At 29.9% G+C, this 18,986-nt stretch overlaps 1 protein-coding gene across 1 annotated transcript in view; it reads left to right on the top strand.

Annotated features, from left to right (window-relative positions):
• LOC136988457 (trafficking protein particle complex subunit 9-like) overlaps nucleotides 1-18,986 on the top strand; it is a 76,810-nt gene that overhangs the window by 17,483 nt on the left and 40,341 nt on the right. Inside the window, exons 6-9 of the mRNA XM_067286303.1 lie at nucleotides 1,279-1,406; nucleotides 11,294-11,362; nucleotides 11,445-11,516; nucleotides 17,334-17,462. Of these exons, the coding sequence (XP_067142404.1) occupies nucleotides 1,279-1,406; nucleotides 11,294-11,362; nucleotides 11,445-11,516; nucleotides 17,334-17,462 (398 nt within the window). The remainder of the gene's footprint in view (nucleotides 1-1,278; nucleotides 1,407-11,293; nucleotides 11,363-11,444; nucleotides 11,517-17,333; nucleotides 17,463-18,986) is intronic.

Genomic DNA, 18,986 nt, shown 5'->3' with positions numbered 1-18,986 from the left:
AATTTATTTATCAGATGTATTTACATTATTTATTTACACTAGAATAACTAGCAAAAGTCACATTTAAAAGCCTTTCATTTTTTTAAAAATCATTAACTCTTTTCCTTTCAACTGATTCTACGGTGTTTTTAGCTTGAAAATGCTCAAGGCAAATATTGGCCACTCAAGTTCACTAGACATATATTATTTAAAAATTTGTTAAAAATTCAACTTTTATCATGCTGTTTTGGAAAAAATCCTGTGTACACACGTTTGCATAGTTTAAGGTTATTTAGTTTTTATTTGTTAACATCAAAAATGAGTTACAAAAAATTAGTTTATTGTCACCTACTGTTTGTTTGTAATCTTATACTAAATTTTGATCAAACTTTGCCATTTTCTATTAATTTAGATGAGGAATCCAAAAATGTAATAAAAAATCTAGGTCTAAGACTTTGTTTTTGAGATATAAGGTCATTTCATGATGACTAAGTGATATCGCACTACAAAGTCATGCAATGTTTCACAGTCACTAGTACATCTTCTATGGGCTTCGCTTTAGAATCGAGTTTATTCTCAAAAATTAATGGGCCGATTTTGATAAAACTTTGTCATTTTTCATTAATTGCAGTGAGGAGTTCAAAAAATAATGAGGGTCCATTTAAATGTAAAAAATAGGAATACATGACTTTATTTTCAATATACAGAGGTATTAAAGTGACAACATCCATGTTCTCTTATGCGACTGAGTGCACCTAATGGAAATTAGGCCTAGAAATCAAAAATAAAAACAGCATTGTGTGCATTTAACAGAAAATAGGTGCAAAATTGAACAAAACACAAAAACAAAGCAATCAATGACAATTGCCTCTCCATCTTGGCAAGTGCAAGGATCATCTCTCTATACTCTGACCAGTGCAAGGATCGTGTTCTCATGGCTGACAGGTACAAGGATTGCCTCTTCTGTGCCTAACAAGCGCAGGGATTGCTTCTTTCTTTCCAGCTTCACCTCATTTCTATCATGATATGACAAAGTCACACAATGTCCTAGTTAATTTTTATATACAGTCAAATCTCTAAAGTACAGCCACTGATGGGAATATGAGAAGACTGCCATTATTTGGAGGTTAATTTATATGCATTTCTTTTAAAGAAAAGTTCCTGAAAAAATACCACCACTTACAGGTTGATGCTGTTGAGATGTTTATAACTATTGTATAAAATATAATTTTTAAGATTAAGATTTATTTAAAATTTTATAAGTATATTAAATATTAAATTAATCAAATATTTTAATAGCTCAGCGAGCAAAGAGTGGAAGTTTACCTAGAAATACTCAAGCTTCAACTATTGCAGTAGGAAGAGGAATATTTTCACCTGAGAAAATAACTGATAAGTTTAGAGAAGCCATTGTTCATTACAGTAAAGTTAGTTGTTACTTTTATCAGAAGAAAATTATTTTGAAATTTAAACTTATTAATTGATTTTTTATTTACAATGGCATTATTTGTGATTAAAATAAAAAAATGTTTAATAATAATAACAACAACAATAACAATGACAAACACAATAACATCACATACATTGTAGATATATCCATTTCAAGCACTCACAATTGTATACATGCACTGAAAAAAATCAGCAAGTACACAGAACTCGTCCAGAAAAATGGCATCTGTGGAGGATGGATTAGGTTTTTATTGTATCTGTTGTCCTCTCCTCTACAGGTGTTATACCACACACACTGCACAAAAGCCTGGAAACATTACAGTTGATAGAAACATCACACTATGGAAGGCCACTATATTTAATACATGTCATATTGTTAGGAAATTTCTGAATACAGACACACACACTGACACATTTATTTAATTTTTTTGCTTTGTTTTGGATGCTATGCCTTGGCTCTGATTCGTCATAGTACACAGTAACCGGTGTCAACCAAGTATAACCTGTTACATCTGACACAATAATAATAATAATAATAATAATAATAATAATTTTTTCATTATAATTTTGTTTTTATCACTTAACATCGTAATTATTATTATAAAATTATATGATCATATTTATGCTTATTCATAACACTGATAAAACAAAATCAATCACTAAGAAAGTGGAACAGCATAAACAAAATACCTTGTTGATATCTAACAATAGCAGAATTTTACTTAATATTGTTAAAGTTAATTTAACAAATATTACACGAATTATGTTATCTTTAAATGATAAGTGAATTTTTAAATATTGTATATAATTACAGCAAAATGATTAAAACCTTATAACTCTAGAATCTTAAACAGCAACATAATTTTAAACTCAGACATTTTTGGTTTAATTTATAGCCATTATTAGGAGTTCTTAGAAGAATTTCAGATTTTGTACTTTATAAAAATATAATTAATGTGAAACATTGTTTTTAAATATCATAATAATAATAATAGTAATTTGTTTGCTAAAATAAAAAAATTGCATAATTAACTTAACACAAACACAATTACAATACTTCTTTTTACTTCTTACAGGCTTTTTGAGATGTTTGATATAGCAGTTTTTTCAGATATTTACTATTTGTGTATTTGTAACATATAAGTACTGGTCATACATTATGTAAAAATCTATATGATTTGTCAGAGAAATTTTGTGATTACTTTCTTTGTGTTAAGATAGTAATTTATATATCTTTATTCTTTAGGAAACAGACATTTTTATGATTATTAAATAATTAATTAAATGATAATGTAATATTACTAAAGTTATGGCTGGTTTTACTAATTTTTGTTAAAAGACTGTATAGTCGTCTCCCAGTACTTGAATCACTCTAAACTCAAACAATTCAGTATTCAAACACATTTTTGGGGAAAAAATTGCTTGGTACTCAATTGAACAATCATGACCTGCTAGAAAAATTTTTGGTTAATAACAAATTTTTAATTTTAATTTTGTCATCTGTAAAGCATTTCTATGATAAAAATGAATAGCTAATGTAAAAATAAAATGAAACTTAGAGCTGCCTACCTTTATCAGACAAAATTATACTTGATCCAGTCTGTTTTTTTTTTTCACTTAATGCCTTCACACAAACATCATGTTTTGCAACCATTCCAAGTTGATGAAGTGTTTCGACAATATATGTTAGTGACACATTAAGATTTGTTGAAAGTGCACAGATTGTAACTCATCAATTTTTAACAATTTCTTCCTGCAGTTTTTCTTTGTCGACAAGCTTTTGGGTGCCTTCCCATTGTTTATCCTTCAGTTCAAAATTTCCTGAACAGAATTTTTTAAATCACATTTGACATGTTTAAAGTTTAGAAGCATCTTCCTCATACACATTACAAGCATTTTTTTTACTGTTTGTATAGCATTATATCCTTATGAAACTTGAAAAATATAATATGCCTGATATGCATTTTATCTGCAGACATTTTGACTTGACTTTAGGCAAACAAAATGTGAAGTAAAAAGTTTTAAAATAAGCTTTTAAACTAAGAATACAATCTCACATTAGCAATATTGTGTTAAATTTCACAATGGTTATAATTAAATTACATATCTATGTTAAGTTTAACAACTGTTTGAAGTTCAGTCAGCACCAAAATTGCAGTAGCGCCCCCTGCCCTACACACTCCCCCTCTAGTGGGCGAACGTATCACATCCAAAAAATAATAATAAATTTACTGGAAGTAATACCAAAACTTTCTGTTTAACTCAATAAAATTAATTGGCATATTTTTGCTACTTGGTATTACTTATGGGTATTTTTTGGTTTTTTATTTATGATTGATGCATGCTAAGCTTGTAAACTTCTTGTTAAACTATTGTTAAATTCTAGTTAAGATGTATTTGTAAGTGTACTCTTGGGAATCTGGAATGGATTAATCCAATTTACATTATTCCTTATAGGAAAAATTCATTCAGTACTCAAATAGATTGATATTCAGACTTCTGGAACAAATTAAATTTGAGTACCAAGGTACCACTATATTTCCTTGAATTCATTCTGGGCCTCAAACAACCATCTGCCTTGAATCTTGAATGCATTTTATTTCAGATCATGGTAATGTACAACAACATTAATGAGAACCACTCGTGTTTGGTATTATTCTTGCAGTGAATTTCCATTTTAGAGTAATTCACTGCAAGAATAATACCATGCATGAGAAATGTGCAACAGCCCATTTCTTTCACATGGTATTATTCTTGTATCAAGGATACATTGTCATATGAAAAAAGCTTATTTGCCAGTAGTATTTGCTATGGTTTTTAGCATTTGGTAAGAATGTCAGATATCCCTACTTCTAGTTGCAAAGGCAAAAGGATTCATGGCTACAAAATCAGTTTTAAACTGGAAGTCATAAATTTTAAAAAATATAATGAAAAAAGAATCTGCCAGAAAATTCAGAATTGATCCCAAAAGAATTTGAGAATGGCATAATGATGAATAGAAGCTTCAAGTTATCTTTGAATCAAGTGAATCCAAGAGAATATGACTCAAAGGAAGTGGAAGAAAATCTGCAAGTGAAGGAATAGAGGAGAAAATAAAGGACTAAGTAGACAAAATAGGAAGTACACAGCTTTCTATTTCAAGAAAACTGAAGGCCAGGGAAATATTCAATAGTGAAACTATTTGTGATTCAACTGTGGAGAACTTTGAAGCCAGTCACAGTTGACTGCAAAATTTCCTTGCAAGAAAGGGCATCTCCCTACATTGGTGGATGACTATGAGCCAAAATTTCCCTTACAAGTTCATGACAAGTTGGAAAAGTTCATTCTGTTTATCTAATCTTTGCTTATAAAAGAGAAATATGAACCCAACACAAGGGAGTGATGGAAAGACTGCTTGTTCAACTAACAAGCCTTGCTAAGAGCATTTCAGCTTTTATTTCGTTGATTCAAACAGCTGGTCATGAAAAATTCCAGTCAATGTTGTCTTGGGCACAAAAGTTGATAGAAGAAAATTGCCACTTTTCACTCTTCAAAGATGCTCTTGAAGATAGAGTTGTTGATCAAGGGATTTGAAATTGTGCTTAGCAGAAATGGTTGGATGAACAAAGAACTGTCAAGTGGCTTCACAAAGTCTAGGGTTGACTAGTTTTTAGTGATGGCTGAACTAGCAAAGATAAAGACTGACATGGTCATCATTCTAGGGAATGTACTAGCCTCATTCAATCTTGAGATGTTTACTGGAATCAATCTTTCAAGGATAGTTATTCTGAGCAGTACAGGAGTGAATATTGCACAGCAAGAAGTCTTACACTCTTGCTAGGAACCAGTGCCTGAACTCGAGGAAGTCATTCACTGGATGAAGAAATGCTTTATTCCTGGATATCTCATCAAGCATTCCTTCAAGATTTATGTGATCGCTAAGGTTCTCAACAACTCAAAGAATGCACTGATTGCTGTCCTGAAAAGTGCTGACAGCCTGCTGAGCCATCAGAAAGATGAAAGGGATCATGAAAGATGATGCCTATGCTGGAGTTCTTGAGTCAGTCTGGAGACCAGAGATGGTGAACCAAGAATATAAGAGAAACAACAGAACAATGAACCTATGCATGAGCAATTCAGATAGTGATTAGTCAGCCTATTGAGAAATTCTAACATTATGTTAAAGAAAACAATAATTTTTTTATTGTTAATTTACAGTGTGAGATCGGAGCCAACCAATATGTGATTTCTGGCACCTACTAGGGTTCTGAAAAGGTCGAAACCCCACTCGAGTGACACCAATATGTGAGATCGGAGAGGTAGGAGAAGTCGTATCTCCCCTTTCTGGTAACAGGTCGTTGATCTTTCGCTTGTCAAGATGGCTAAAGTTTTGTTGGCTTAGCGTTACGCGTTACGCGAGTGGATAGGAGGTGAGATGGGGTTGACGGTAAGGCGAAAGCGATATTCGAGACCAAGAGGACACCAATTAACAATTAAAACAAGATTTATTAAATTTAACAAAGGACACCAATACAAAATCTGACTAAATTCCCTAAATCGCGTAGGGTTCAAGAGAGAGAGCTTACAGGTTCGGTTCATACCTCATTAGTAGTTCCTTTTATCGTTATCACTTTGATATCCTTGATGTGGAGATTAGTATCCGAAAATGGCACAGTTTATAAGGTTGCGACTGATCGTGGAGACGTTAGGACAGTAGGTCCAAGCAGTGACGACGAGCGACGGCGTTTGTTCGGCAGATGATATGAGACTCCCCGGAGGGGGGAAAGGAGTGGCTTTTATAGTTTTTGCCTGGGAAATCGGTCACGTGATCGATGACGATTTGTGTCATAGGTGTTCCCAGGATTCAAAATACATGACGAATTCAGACGTTAAGTGTAAACTAAAGTTGCAAGACGATCTGGATACAATTTAAGAACAAAGGATTGTTAACAGTTATCTGGCCGGGGACGCATATTTTCTCGTCCAGGGCCGTTTTTAGACAGGATGTTATCTGGCCGGGGACGCATATTTTCTCGTCCAGGGCCGTTTTTAGACAGGATGTTTATATTAGGGGAAAATTCCTAAAACGAATTATTACAAGTTTAATTCTGAGGGAATTCCAGATCTCACAACAGTAATAAAAAAAAATAATAATAAAAATACTGGAAGTTGTTTTATAATTTAGTGGTGAGGGGCTTGGAGTTTTTTCTAAGCTATTTACCAATTAGGTATTACTGTACTGAAACAAAACAAATTTCAGTAGTCAGAATAATCAACTCTTTTGAAAAGCTGAGTAACCATTTTCTTACAAGAATAAATTATTGGACATTTTACATAATGTTACTATGGCCATACACCATATTATCTGTTTTTGTCTTTTTGTTCTTCATACATTTTTCCCTAGCTCTTTGTTCTTTCTCCCTTCTAGAACTTTCTAATCTCTTTAATTCTTCCTTCTTGAAGATGAGGACCACTTCTGGAATAACCAGTACATTGAGTACAAGGTTGCCAGAAAGCATACATGGGGAAGAAGAGACTCTTGAGATTGTGTTTGAAAAGAGAGGGTGATGAGAAGGCAGAGACATGAAATTGTCCAGTACCTGACTAGACAGGTGAAGTCATAGTGGAAACCTTGAAATACCTGGGGCAAAGTTAGTGTGTTAGAGTTGACATTCAACTCTAACACACTGAATGAATGACCAACAATTTGGATACAAGTAAAAATCCTCAAAAACTAAGGAGAAGAAGATGGAAGTGTAAATTTTGTGCAAGAAGTTCCGTATGACCCATCATGACAATGAGAACTGAAAGACATTTGCAGGACCTGGGTACCTTTGTTCTGTCCTATCTACATTGTTACTACTATTCTCCTCCTATCTTCGACTTTCCATAGTAATATAAGTTTAGAAAAATTATTGTTGTAATAATTATTCTTGTTTATTGTATAGGATTAGTATTATTGTAATTTGGTGTGTTGTGGTCATTTATTAGTTTTGTGATTTCTGCTGATGATCAGGTTTAGGGTTTCTTCTGGAGAACCTGTTCTAGAGCTGATGTCCTTGATTGAACCTGTAAATGATTATATCATGGGTAAATAAATGAATTTTCTTACATCTACTGTGTGTTTAGTTATTGAATGTTTGCCTTAGTGGGTAAACAAAAACCCTTTTATATATCTCATGCTACGCAATTAAGTCTGGATTGTATTATATTGATTAAATTCTCTATAAAATCTTTTTTATTTGTATAAGATAGGGGTGCCTATTATTGACCGCTTCCAGTAGTTGAGTGAAATTTGTGTGTAATTAGTCCATAAAAGCAGGTTTAGGCCAGCCATCTTCACAAGGAGCATCATAAGATGACCCTTTCTCAATGACATGCAAGAATAACAAGTTGCTCACTCATGGTGATGGGAAAAATTAGTGCGCAACACCCCTAATGGTAGTCAACCACATAATGAGGCATTGTCAGGTCTTTAGAAGATAACGAGGGCTCCATGTTTTCTATAAAATACTTATTAATGAGCTTGCTTATTCAGCTCACAGTTGACACATTTGTGAGGTTCTCAATGAAAAAAAACCCAGTTGTCGATCAACATAAATGATCATACAACCTGTTGGTCAACTCTGGGTGAAAAGCCCATGATTAAATTATTTTGTTTCATAATGTAAACAAAGATCTAATAAAAAATGTTTTTTCATGACAATTATAGGACAAACTTTACTTTCACATATAAATTTTGCTTTTTGTGTTACTACACATTGTAATAAAAAATACACTCAAACCTGTTTTTGTGCGGTCTTTTTTTGTGTGATTTTTTATTTGTGCGATTTGTTTTGTGCGATTTTTTTTGTGCAGTATATGAAAATTTCAATCAAATTGGAACATAATTGATTTCTGTAAAATTTTTTAAAACTATTGGATGTTTTCTATGACATCAGCAGGTTTTTTCATTTTTTATTCAGTAAACTTTTTTCTCATATGTTTTTTCGGTCCCCTCGTATTTTAATAGCATAAAAATCAAAAATATTGTGTTATATTTGAACAGATGTGGTAAGTTAGCTCCCCTCAGCTTTAGACTGCAGGTGTGAAAGTTCAGGCCTTGCTAAATGAAAGAATAACATTTCCTGCAGATATATTTATCAAATAAAATCATTTTTAACCATTATTTTTAACTTTTTAATGTTAGATTCGTATTTAAGTGGAAATAATTAATTAATATAAAAAATAAAATTCTTAGAGGATTTTTTCCCCATTAGGGATTGCAGAAAAAGGCCCAAGGAGTTAAAAAAGCAATTCCTACTTATTTCGTAAGGCTTTTAGTTATTTTCTTTGTGAGACTTTTTTTATGCGGTCCCTATTCACCGCATAAAAAAAATACTTTTTAATTGTGTTGCAAAAACTATTTTTTAAAGCTACTTGTGAAGTTTTGTGCAGTTTTTTTTATGCGTTTTCTTTTATGCGGTCCCTATCATTGCACAAAAACAGGTTTGAGTGTATCAAAGTCCAAAACCACTAAACAGTTAACCACTGGTGCCATTACCTTATATATCAGGCATGGGCAAATGCGGCTCTTTTTGAGTTATGTGCAGCTCTTGCCGAAAGTGTTAATTTCTGTTTTTTATTAATATTTTTACAATTTTATTTTTATAATTTTGTGAAAATATGTTTATTAAAAAAATTCAATATTTGTTTTATATTATATTTATATGATATAATAAAATCGCACGCCTTACCATACTATCTACCATGACAGTACAGAACTGCGGCTCCCATGCATTTGCAAAACCTACATTGCGGCTCCCACTGAACTCTTGCTTGCCCGCCCCTGTTATATACTGTAAAACCTGTGGAAGTGGAATTGCAAGGTACCAAATATTTTTTCCAGTTTGGCAAATTTCCATTTTGAACAGGTTTCATTTTAACAGAAAAAACGGCTCTACTCCAAAGAATTTTTCTTGCTTAGACAGGTTTTCATTTTATTCTAGTTTTACTGTTTATATAGGATCAAAGATCAAAACTGCTCAATGAGCAGAAAAAATGACCAGAATTTATTGTGACTTGACAGAAACAACCACAACAAGAATTTTATGTCCTGGCTCTTACAAAGTGCCATGATGTGTTCTGGCATTTTAAAAATTTCCACAATGTGAAAATTGTGTCAGGACTGTCAAAAAATGACTACAATGTTTTCCAGCATTTTCAACAGGCAAAAACAACATGAGGCATTTTTATCACACATACATGTAACAATCTACCATCTTAATCTTATTGAGGAAGAAGACCAAAGCTAATTCAAAGTCAATTCAGTCATTCATTAGTTTTGATCAGCATCACATCAGTAAATACAGCTGAACTCTATCAGTTGGCTACCAAAGGCCTATTTGGTAGTTTTATGCTTTCAACAAGTTTACAACTCCAGACAACAACTTTATTGGTGTACTTGATGTGCCCTCAGGTTTACTGTCTCTTTAGTCAGTCTCTTTGCTTTCAGAAGCTTTGTAAGCTATAATTGTGAGAAGTACTGCATCAATAAAAAGTATAAATGTTTTTTGAAAGATACCATCTGTAATTTTAAATGTCATTCTAACAGTTTCCGCAAAAATAATTGAACTTGGTCATTATTAATTTTTAAACATAGTTATATAACCTGAACTCACTATTTGCTACTACAAAATAAACAGGAAGTGGCCGTGATGTGTTGTGTTGTGTTGATAATTTGCAATACATTGTGGTTTTTCTTTTAACAGTTACAACACAAATTTTGAATCTTGGCATTTTTTAAACTGTCAGAACACATGGCTCTCTATAAGTAGCCAGTGAAATTTCTTGCTGTGGCTGTTTTGTAAAGCAATAACATGTTCTTGTTTATTCTGCTCATTGAGTGTTTTTGATCTTTGAGCCTAACATGTATTACGTTAAATGTAAATAACGTTGTTTATTTTGGATATGTTTATAGAGTATGATGACAAATAGCATGGTAATTATATACTCTTTTTCCTGTCTTAGCTTATTTCATGTTAAAATATATTAATAATAGAGTAAGAACAAGAGCTAATAAACATAAGAATGGATATGTATATAAATATACTCTATGTATGTATAAATAAAAATATTATTTTATTATAAAAATATTTTATATGGTTTTTAAACTTTATGAAAGTTTGATTTATTGTTCTAGAGAAATTTTATTTCTGAACAACAGATTAAATTTTTAAACATTACTAAACCAAACAATTGCCATAATTAATTGGGCTATTATTAATAATTAGATGTTAAGTAATTTAGTATTGGAGGTAGAGGTATAATAATTATGTGAGAAATCGGACCTCAACGTAAACAATTTAACCTCGTAACATCAATTTACTCCCAGGTGTCAATCAGGTCTTAGGTGTCAGGAACTATCAATATATTTGATAGTTCCCGATGAGACACTAAAGAGGTGCCGACCCTCTGGTCACAATTATTACAATTTAATTATTTATTAAATAATTTAGAACAGTTTGGAAGATTATTTAATAAATTATTAAATTATTATAATTATTAATTTAGATAAGAGATGGCACCTAATGTCTACCTCTAATACCAAGTTACTTAATATCTAATTATTAATAATAACCTGATTAATTAAGGTGATTGTTTGGTTTAATGTCAATGCATTGGGCTTTGGTATGTTTATTATATTTAAACATTTACTATCAACATTATTTTTTTTATCATTCTTACTATTAAACCTGGCATATATTAAATGTTTAAAGTGGTTTAATTATTTATATGATTTATAGATGTTTATATTTAATATTTTAAGAGAATTACTTAAATAAATTTTGATTTTAACTTAAGCAGATTTATAAATTATATATGTAGTATTTTTTGTATTTTTTAGTTTCGGAATGCTGCCATTATTGAAATTGAATGTTGCATTAAAGCAGCCAAAGCTCATATATTGCAAGAGGTATTAAGCATTAATGAATAAATGATGAATAATGGTTTTTTTTAATATAAAGTTAAAATGAATTTATTTGAACATTTTACAGAAATATCTAATTGCTTCAGAATTTCTTCAAAATATAGTTTATTTGAATTTTCCAAGCACGACAACAGAACAAGTAAGTTTACAATTACAATATAAACAAATATGCAATAAATATAAACAGTTATAACAGAAAATTTTCAATTATCCATATTTACAGATATTTTATGAATTTATACACTTTAAGTAAAATAAAGTGATTTTCTTTTAAACAATATATTAATTGTTATAGAATTAATAATGATATGGTTTTATTAATAATTTATCATTATTAATTCTGTTTAAACAAATTTTTTTTATACAGTAGAGGTCGTTTATCCGAATCAATTGGGGACTGGGGTTGTTCAGATAACTGATTTTTCAGATAACCGATTATGTACGAAAAAATATATTAACCTGTCCGATGTTGAAATTTTTCTCTGTTGTGTGTCATTTTGTGTTGAATTTTCGTCAATTTTAAGACTAACAAAAATTTTTATAATAATAATCGAGGCTATTGTATCATTAAAAATTATTTCTTTATTTTGTACAAACAAAATAAATATATTGAAAAATATAAAAACATAAAAATTATACTTTAGAAGTAAATCTAGTATCAAAAAAGTTTGATTCAGCACGACACAGTCCGACTGGAAAGCGTTTGGATAACCGGTGTTCGGATAAACGACTCTCTACTGTAGTTTCTTTTTATCAACAATATATTTGATAGTTCTATTTTAAGTTTCAATATTTTTATTATTTTATATAATGTCACAAGAATAATTAACAAGAAAAAATAATTTTGTGTATAACATGTAAACAGATGCATTTCTGAAAGGCAATTGGTTGAGAAAAAATATTTAAAAAATTAATACAGTTTAACTCGTTTATAACGTCAATTTTTCGACATTATAACTGAGTGTCATTATCTGTGGGGTCATAATTTCAGTCCCATAAAAAGTACCAAGTGTGTTTAAGAATTTATTATAAAATCCATTCTAATTTAACATCATATGTATTATCGTAAAATTATTTCTTAATGGTAATACAGTATACTGTATCTATTATGATGATAATAATTTATTATTGTATGTATAAAAATGCAAACTACATGTTTAAATCAACTTTATTTACATTATTATGTCTAAGTTTACATCACGTAATTAAAAATTTCAAAAATTATCTTTTATAAGAAATTTCTATTTGTTCTTAAGTTTCAATAATGGCAGAACTTCCAGTTTTGAGAATAATGTCGAATTGAAAGGCAACAAAAGGTTAAACTAATTCATTGTATGCCAATTAAAAATGGTTCAATTATTTTTTTATAAACTATTTGATATAATATATTATATTAAAAATAATAGAATATTTAACAATTTAGCATAAAATAATTTAAAAATGAGTACATAATACCATAATAACCAATCGTCACGTCATTTAAAAGTGTGGTGAAACTCACCCCACTGAAGTCAGGTGGTGAGAGTACCACCCACAGTCATTTTAGGAAATGGACTCTGATCCTAGGACTGAACACGTAGTATTTTGTTTGTTAAATAAAATTTGTAATCTAATTTTGTAAATTTAGGGGTGCTTCAAATATGACGTTAAAACAGGGTTTTATGTTGTTACAAGCGGGTTTTTAACATTATCTAGTATAGTAAAATTGTGGGACTGATAAAAATCTAATGTTATAGTAGGGTTGTTGTTACTTCTGATGACGTTATAATTGGGTTAAATTGTAGTTTGGTTTGAAAATAAAGTAAACAATATTAAACAAACTGAAAGCTAATTAGAGCAACTTATCACATTACGTTAAAAGTTCTTATATAGTCTTTAAACATTGATTCACTGTATGTTAAATTAATGAAAATTCAAATTAAATACTGTGTATTCTTCTTAAAGTTATTTTAAAATTTATATATACAATGATTCAAACAATCTGTTTAGATCTTATATTTATGAAAGTGTTGGACATAAATCAAATGATACAAAATGCATTACTACAATACAAATGTGAAAGCAAAAATTCTTACTATTTTAAAGAGCTTATTGAAAACATGTTATTAGAATTTTAAATAGAAACTAAGTTTTTGTTAAAACTTGTTTTTATTTAAATTCTAAACATATTCTTTTTTCTCATTTCTTTAGAGGAGTGTAATTTTTTTCTTCTTCACATATATTTTACTAATATGAATCAACAAATATATATATATATTTTTAAATTTCTTAATTAATGATTTTTTTTTGATTTAAAAGGAATCATTTGAGTTGGTGATTAGCAGAGGCAAAGTTACATGCACAGTAACCACTGTTCATTCTGTCATTAGCACTCCAACATCATTCACTTCATTTTCAGTGGCACCATGACAGAGTAGCATTGACTGCTACAATTGGAAGCATATTGTCTTTACTGAATCCTAATTTTGTTTGATAACAGGTGATCAATGTATTAGTGTTGAGGTCCACTGGTGAGCACATCATTCTTGCCTTTACTGTTAAGAGATACACTGTCCCTTTTTCTGGAATGCTGGTTTGGTGAGACATTGCATATGATAGTTAGTTATCGCTAGTAACATATGAGGAACATTGATGACACATGTAGTATGTTCAGTCATATGCTTTTCTTTGTTGTCTTTCATGGCAAGGCTACAAAAGCCATTTTCCATCAAAGTAATGCTTGTTTATATACGTGGTACGATCCAAAAGTTTGGGGAATGCAGTAATCTACGACAACAAAAGCATGTATTTGAAGTTACAGCGTATGAAATGGATTCTACCAAACCATTTCTACATGTTTAGGTTAATTTCACCCATGTCATGTGATTAAACCACAAGCGCTGCTGTTTTTTTCTGGAGATAGTTACCTTTGTCCTGCGACGTAATCAAAGTGGAGTTTCAAGAACAATCTCCAACATTAAATTTTGTCAGCGTTTAGGTAAAACACCTACGGAGATTTTAAAATTGCTAAGAAAGGTGTATGGTGATTATACGATGAAAGGTCACGGTGAAGTCGAAATGTTGGAGGTTGTTCTTGAAACTCCACTTTGATTACGTCACAGGACAAAGGTAACTATCTCTGGAAAAAAACAGCAGCGCTCGCGGTTTAATCACATGACATGGGTGAAATTAACCTGAACACGTAGAAATGGTTTGGTAGAATCCATTTCATACGCTGTAACTTCAAATACATGCTTTTGTTGTCGTAGATTACTGCATTCCCCGAACTTTTGGATCATACCACGTATAACTAGTATTTTTCAGGAATGTTTTTCTTACCTTAGTCATGTCTCTTTTGGCTTACCTAGTTTCCAGATTTGTCATCCAATGAGCATTTGTAGACCAGATGGAATGCCAGATTCAACTATCTACAAGTATGAGCAATCTGTCTTGGCACTTACAGCATCTGTTGTCAAACTGTTGCAGGATAGCATCACAAGGCTTTTATGTCTCCCCTTGATGCCTGACCACATTGTCACACATATATCTAGGCAAGAGGAGATACTAAAGGTTCCTTGAAATTGCATTGTTATTTCACAAAAAATTGTCTCTGCCATGATATTGTAATCATTTACTACCATTGTCAATACATTTGCACTAATAGAATTTCATTCAGTTCCAATACCTCCTTGGTGCATAATTTTTTTGTTAATGAATGGTGTAGATCAAAATAATTACAGATAATTTAATAAATTAATGATTGTGAACATACTAATGTGATGTGTAAATATTAAAGGATAATATTTTTAATCATCAAATGTTATAATACATAATGCAGTTAAGACCCTGCTTAATGCTGATTTGATATAACACGATCTGCTCAAAGCCTGAAAAAAGCTCAAAATTTATGCTGATTCAAATTATTTCAGCATTTCATTGATTCATATATAATACAATTATTTATGAACATAACCAATCAGCAAAAGGTGGGAATTTGTCATAGCGCTGTACTTCCCTTAAATCTATGTTTGTTTGGTGCAATTTTAGAAAAAATATAACATCATGGATGCCATAGGCAATAGCGACTTCACTTGGCAAGGATTAACTGATAAATGCAGGAATGAAGTGTGGAAGAAGGTATGACCAAAGGTATCCAAGAATTCACAACGAGAAGAGCCTATTGTTGACCAAATTGTCCACCTAATCGATACAGCATGACTAGCAGATGTAGACGAGCAGGATACTGAGGAGTTGACCGAAGGTTGTTGGTAAGACTTTCACCAGAAACCTTCAGTATTTTGCAGGTTTCTGGTGAAAGTCTTACCAACAACGACCTTCAAAAATTGGCAGAACAAGGAATTCATGAAGAACTGAAAAATAGTGATTCTGAAAATGAAGAACCCAAAGAACTTGTCACAGAACTTTCCTTAGTAAAAGTTTGGTAATAATAACCGAAATCATTAATCAAACTGTAGCGAATGATCCAGATTTTGAAAGGAGTGCAAAAGCAAGAAAAGGCATTTTGGATGTGATCTCCTGCTATCGACATTTGCTTAAGGAAAGAAAAAGAAAGCGACAAATGAAACTACGTGACTTTATTGCAAAAAACAAGAACTTCAGAAGAGCCAGGACCTTCATCACAAAAAATGAACTTTACATTTCTGTGTGCATATGTTTATGTTATTTAACATATATTATGCAAATTCATATAATAATAACTTAAAATTAAACTACAGTAGAGCATCGATTATCCACCCCTGATCAACCATCACATCGGTTAACCGACCGCATTCTAGTCGGCAAATTCAAATGTCCGCTAGTGATGTGGTGCTACTATATTTGGCTATGTCTTGGCTACAATTTTTAACAATACAATAGTGACGATTATTATTTTAAAAAAAATTTAGTTAGGCTTAACATCGATGAAAATTCAACGCAAAGTAGGTTAATAGCGATATACTAATATACTAATTACATGGGATATACTAACATACTATACTAATAATGTATTTTTTCATACTTTTCAATTATCCATTTTTTCAGTTATCCGACCAACTCCAGTCCCCAATTGAGTCAGATAATCGATGCTCTACTGTAAAATCTGACTATTTTTGGTCACACATTTCCCTTTCCCTATTTACTCTATGTTAAAATTACCTCATTTAACACTGTTTTGTTTAGCACTTTGTCATCTAGGAATGCATTCCCTGTGTTAAGCGGGGTCTTACTCTTTAATATAATTTATTAAGATTTGGTATAAAGATATACAGTTATTAATGTCAATATCTTGTGAGTTTTGATATATCATAAAATAAGTTTTATTCAAAGTTTTTTTTTTACACTGTTCACATTTAATTTATACCGGTAATATATCTCAGTAACTTATTGTTAAAAGTTTCCATTTGTTTAGTAATTTCTTTGAGTTATATAAAAATATAATTATAAAAAATAATTATATATATATATCTTATATTAAGTTACTATTTTTTAGTTTTAGTTACACTTACAGAAAGAGAAAGAAAAAACAGATTTATCACATTTTATTATAAATACATGATAAATAATATAATTTATTATTTTGTAAGGTATTGAATTATTATTATTAATTTTTATGCAAAATTCAATTTGGGGTAAAAGGGCACATGTCACTTTTTATCAATTCTGTTTTTGTAGCTGAAAGTCATCACTAAACATAATGTACTTTTATGTTTATCACATTAACATCCTAGACAAATTAATTTGCATCATTTTATGTGCATAAGTAAAAAATAATATTATAATATTCTAAGAAAATGAAGTGCAAAATTTTTTGGTTCTGCAAAAGTTGACTTTTTTGACTTTTAACTTTGATGCTCTTTTAACTTCTGACCATCCAATTATCATCAGATAATTTCTAGCATTAATTTTCATTTTATAATATTTGTTTTTGTAAATTAGTTTTTTGAATTTATTTTTAATCTAATAATTATTTTTTCAGATACAATGGTGGTCCAATCTTTCTGATTTATATACAGAAATGAATTTTCATAGAAAAGCAGCATTTTACAAGCATACTTCAGCAGTATGTTGTGTTTCACCTCATACAACAACTCCTGATTGGAATCAGGTATGAACACATTAAATTTGTGTTAAGTGATTTTTAGTCAATTTAGTCTTTATAACTTATCAATACATCATCTGTTGTATACTATTTAGAAGAGATTAATGATATGTAAGTAGTTATTACTCAGTACTCGTAAAGAATCAAATTATCAAATACTTTTTGGAGTATTCTTTACTTGTTACTCTCAGAATCTGGATATAATGAGATAAATAACAAATAAATGATTATTTTTTAGTGTTGCATATGTTCTTTGGATAATATTTGATCATGTAACTTAACACTTCAAAGAAAAATAAGTGGTGTTAATGTTATGTTAAAATTTTAAAAGCTATGAAAAGCTATTTTATATATTAATATAAAGTTAATTTTATTTTTAGCAATATAAATGGTTAACTCTGAATAAAACACAATTGATTATATATGCAAATTCTAATAGATTATCCAATTATTATGCCTTTGTGTCCTTTATTATAGCTTAAATTTATCTTTGTATACTAAGTACAAATATCAATTAACAGGACTTTATTATACTGGAAAATTATGGATGCAGACAAATAGTCTTACTGATCAGAAACAATATTTTTTATTTATTTCACCTTTATTAGTAAGACTATTTATATATATATTGATCAGTAATTGTTTCTATAAGTATACAAAGATAAATTTAAGCTCTAATAGATTATATTTGATGAAGATCTTTTAAGAGATTGAAAATGTTTCTAAATAAAAACTTGTTTTGTTCCTGAATTTAACACTTTTTTTCCTAATAATTCTGATTATGGTGCCAAGTATGAATATTTTTTCTGTTTTTTCATTATTGATTAATTAAAAAAAACTTATTTAATGATTTTATATTATATACAATAGCATAAAAATGTATTATGTTAGATTAAAAATGACTTTTACTGATCTTATTTCGTGATTAACTTTTTAATATAATTTACCAAAAACAATATGAGTAATCATACTGGCTTGCTGTTCCAAATTCTTTTTAATGTATATTTATTTATCACTGTTTTGATGAAGTAAAAGATATTACATATCATAAATAATTCAAAAGGTAAGCTTTAATATTAAAATAACCATAAAGTATATTAATACTTTATTATGTTACTTATTAATACATTTATTAGTTGTAAAGATTTTACAAATTGCAATATGTAAAAAGCATTCCATAAAAATTATTATTTGTAAATTCTTTACAATAGAGAAAAGTATTTATTTTGTAAGTGAGTTTATTAAATACTGTTATGTTATATTAATATATTACGTTATACTGTACATAATTTATAACATTATACATAATATATAATATAATTTTATAAAAAACACTATAGAATTATTTTCAACATAGTAAAATTTATATATGCTTCCTGCCTAATCAGATGGTGCTATGGTAAAGTCCCCTTTTGCAGTAGAAATTTGAAAAATGTAGTTACAAACATGTGTACTTACATAGGTGCAATAATATAGTTTTAAGAAATAATTTTATTTCTTATCACTTTTCAGGATGATATTTTGTAGAAA

Source organism: Centruroides vittatus, unplaced genomic scaffold, assembly GCF_030686945.1.
Source record: "Centruroides vittatus isolate TY-2023 unplaced genomic scaffold, ASM3068694v2 scaffold_3315, whole genome shotgun sequence".
In the NCBI taxonomy this organism is placed as follows: Eukaryota; Metazoa; Arthropoda; class Arachnida; order Scorpiones; family Buthidae; genus Centruroides; species Centruroides vittatus.
The sequence above is the reverse complement of the archived record's forward strand: the minus strand, read 5'-3'. Positions and strand labels throughout refer to the sequence as shown.